Source organism: Crocuta crocuta, unplaced genomic scaffold, assembly GCF_008692635.1.
Source record: "Crocuta crocuta isolate KB4526 unplaced genomic scaffold, BGI_CrCroc_1.0 scaffold35, whole genome shotgun sequence".
NCBI lineage: Eukaryota > Metazoa > Chordata > Mammalia > Carnivora > Hyaenidae > Crocuta > Crocuta crocuta.
The window spans coordinates 6809874-6813896 of NW_027530625.1; the positions used below are offsets into that span (position 1 = coordinate 6809874).

At 55.0% G+C, this 4023-nt stretch overlaps 1 protein-coding gene across 1 annotated transcript in view; it reads left to right on the forward strand.

Annotated features, from left to right (window-relative positions):
• The window catches only part of HMCN2 (hemicentin 2), a 132085-nt gene that overhangs the window by 114630 nt on the left and 13432 nt on the right, over positions 1-4023 (forward strand). The window contains 2 exon segments of the mRNA XM_077768469.1: positions 45-126; positions 3666-3935. Coding sequence (XP_077624595.1) covers positions 45-126; positions 3666-3935 — 352 coding nt within the window.

Genomic DNA, 4023 nt, shown 5'->3' on the forward strand with positions numbered 1-4023 from the left:
GCTGGCTTATGCTCTAAGCTCCTCCCCTTCATGCCCACCTGCAGACGGACGACGCGGGCCGGTACCAGTGCCTGGCGGAGAATGAGATTGGCGCAGTGGAGAAAGTGGTGATCCTCGTGCTGCAGAGTGAGTCTCGCCCTCCCCGTCGCCGGGGCCCTGGGTGGGGACAGTGCAGAGTGGGCGCCTGGCGCGTGGAGGCGGCTGTGCTGAGGCTGTGGTTGTGTGTCCCCGGCTGTCTGATAAGAATGGCTGGCAGAGGGGCGCCTGGGTGGCTCGGTCGGTTAACCATCCAACTCTAGATTTTGGCTCATGCCATGATCTCACCGTTAGTGGGTTCAAGCCCCGCGTCGGTCTCTGCTAATAGCACGGAGCCTGCTTGGGATTCTCTCCCTCTCCTCTCTCAGCCTCTTCCCTGCTATCACTGCTCTCTTTCAAAATGAATAAATAAACCTTTTTAAAAATGTGTTAAGAAAAGAATGGAGGGCAGAGAAGCAGCACTAGGGACTTGGAATTCTCTTACAAATATTTATTCAGAACACACAATTGAAGTCCTATGAAATAGCTCCCTGATTCGGGAATGGAAAGCGGGGCCAGGGCTCATGAATATCCAAGGACCCAACAGCCGGGCTTGGGGGGACCCATTTATTCGAACTCACAACCATCAAAAAGGTCGCGGTCACAGCTCTTGCATTTGTCAAGTAGCTTGCATTTCACAAAGCAGTGTCTGAGCCTTCAAGTGCCCCTGTGACATCGTCTAAATAGGGATTTTTTAAAAAATATTTTAATGTTTTATTTATTTCTGAGAGAGAGAGAGAGAGAGAGAGCGTGAGCAGGGGAGGGACAGAGAGAGAGGGAGATACAGAATTCGAAGCAGGCTCCAGACTCTGAGCCAGCTGTCAGCACAGAGCCCGACTCAAGGCTCGAACCCACGAACCATGATTATCATGACCTGAGCCGAAGTCGGATGCTTAACCGACTGAGCCACCCAGGTGCCCCTAAATAAGAATTTTTTAATAAAACTTTTACTGAAGATGAACGTGCAAGGGGAGAATACAGGTTAGAAGTGTGCAGTTCAATGAATTTTTATAATGTGAACCTACCAAGTTAACCCAGAGCAAAAGTAGAAAAACAGAATACTACCGGGTCCCAGCTACTTCCATCGTACTGTACCCCTTTTCCAGCCAATGTCCTGCCCTGGGTAACCCCTGTCCAGAGTTCTGCCTTTTTTTGAGAGAGAGCGAGCACCTTTGTGCCAGCAGGGGAGGGACAAAGAGAGAGGGAGAGAGAGAATCACAAGCAGGCTCCACACTGTCAACACAGAGCACGACACGGGGCTTGATCCCACAAACGGTGATCATGACCTGAGCCAAAATCAAGAGTTGGATGCATAACTGACTGAGCCACCCAGGCGCCCCAGAGTTTTGCCTTAAAAAGAAACCAGCTTGGGACACCTGGCTGGCTCAGTCAGTAGAGCATGCAACTCTTGATCATGAGTTCGAGCCCCATATTGGGCATAGCAATTACTTTAAAAAAAAAAAAACAGCTTTATTAATATATACACTACAAAATTCACCCGTTCGTGTATTGGAATGTTATTCACCCTTTAAAAAGAAGGAAAGTCTGACACCTGGTACATGAATAGAGTTGTCAGGGGAAGTAGGGCAGTCACAAAAAGACAAACACTGTGATTCCAATTCTGTGAGGCATCTCAGTTGTCAAATGCATAGAAATGGAAAGCAGAGCGGGGTGGGTGCAGCAACGAGCTGTGGTTGAATGGACCTGGAGTTGCAATTTTGCAAGACAAAAAGGCCCTGGGGGTGGATGGCGGTGATGTGGATGTATCCACGCTACTGAGCTGTATACCTCAGAATGATGAAGATGGGGGCGCCCAGGCGGTTCATCGGTTAAGCCTCTGACTCTTGATTTGGGCTCAGGCCATGATCTCACGGTTTGGGAGTTTGGGCCCCGCATCTGACTCGCTGCTGTCAGCACAGAGACCACTTGGGATCCTCTGTCCCCTCTCTCTCTACCCCTCCCCCACTCACGCATGCGCACGCTCTCTCTGAAAAATAAGAAAAAAAAAGAGAGGCTTCAGATAATGACCACCGTGCTCCAGCCGAACACCGTGTCAGAAACTGCAGCCTCATCAAGTGGGGGGGGGGACCCACACTTCCGCCCTTGCCCCCTGTCCCGAGCCCCCCTCCACCCCTCCTGGGAGAGCGGCCTCAGGTGAGGGAGGCCGAGTGACTGGCTCCTCCCCTCACCCCCCCAGCCAGGGTGATGTCAGCAGAGGCAAGTGTTAGCCCCGAACCCCCACGCCTGCCCGGCAGTAGCAGAGCCTCCCTCCTGTTCCCGGGGGTCCACAGAGGCCAACTAGCGAAGCTGGATTTCTGCCCACACCTGGCCTCATGGCAGCAGCAGAGGAGGGAAGATTTATTTAATTTTATGTTTGTTTTTGAGGGAGAGAGACAGAGCGTGAGTGGGGGAGGAGCAGAGAGAGAGCGACCCACAGAATCCAAAGCAGCTCCAGGCTCTGAGCTGTCAGCACAGAGCCCGACGCGGGCCTTGAACCCGTGAACTGTGGGATCATGACCTGAGCCACCCAGGCGCCCCTACGATGGAAGGTTTAAATAAGAACTATGGGCTTTTCATGCTTCAGATGTTCAGGATGCAGTCGAAACTCACTCGTCTTCCCAATAACGAGGAAAATCCCAGCTTGAGCGACAGGAGCTGAGCCACAGACACCAACAGATGTTGGAATAGTCTGTCAAGGATTCTTTTTAACGTTCATTTATAATGTAATTAATATAAGGAGGAAGGAGAAGGGGGGGGAAGAGCAGGAGGGGGAGAGGAGGAGGAGGGTATGAAGATGGAGGCAGAGCCTGGAGGGATGCAGCCTCAAGCCAGGGAACGCTAGAAGCCACCGGAAGCTGGAGGAGGCAAGAAATGGATTCTGCCGTAGAGCTTCTGGAGGAAGCAGGGCACCTTGACCTTGATCTTAGCCTCGTGAAACAGCTGATCTTGGACTTCCGGCCTCCAGAGCTGTGAGAGAGCAGACTGCTGCCGTTTGGAGCCACGTGTGTGGCCGTTGGTGACAGCAGCCACGGGAAACTGGTGCCCCGGCCGATGGTTTTCCACACGGTTGCTGCCACTTGCCACCTGCCTTACCCCCGCCCTCACCGGCGCTGGGTCTTCTCCGCCTGTACCCTCCAGCCATTCCGGAGGGTCTGTGGCAGCAAGCGGACAGGGATTACCATCTTCCAGATGAGAACACTGAGGGCCGGGGAGAGACTCGGTGAGACTCACCCACAGCCAGTGACGGGGCCCCCGTCTCCCATCTGACATCGTTAGCAACGTCCCTGTGATCGACCCATGCAGTGGGACGCCAAGGAGGCACTAAAACCGAGCATCTCAGGGCATGGGGAGGTCGTTAGGATTTACTGCGGGGTGAAAGCGGAAGGAAGGAGCAGCTCTGAGCAATACAATCCCGTTCCCGGGAGACGGCGTCTGGAAGGGAATACTCGGAATGGTAATCGGATAGGATGCCCCCTTGTGACTCTGTTTTCTCCTTCCTACCCCCACATTTTCTACTCTGAACGAATAAGCACCGGCTGAACATACGAAAAGAGCAAAAGGTGCCTAAAAGCTGCCCGGGCTTCCCACAGGTGCGCCGGTGCTCCGGGTGGAGCCCCGGGGCGTGACGGCCAGATCCGGGGACGACGTGACCCTGCAGTGCCACGCCTCAGGGGAGCCGGCGCCCACCGTGGAGTGGCTGCGTGCGGGCCAGCCCTTGCGGCCGGGTGGGCGGCTCCAGACCCTGCCGGACGGGGGCCTGTGGCTGCAGCGAGTGGAGCCCCGGGACGCGGGCACCTATGAGTGCGTCGCTCACAACCTCCTGGGCTCCGCCACGGCCCGAGCCGTCCTGGCCGTGAGAGGTATGGGGTGTCCCTGCTCAGAGCTCTGCGGATAGAGGCGGGATGTGCTGCTCGGGGCCGGGACGGGGGAGGGGGAGGATCCCACTCT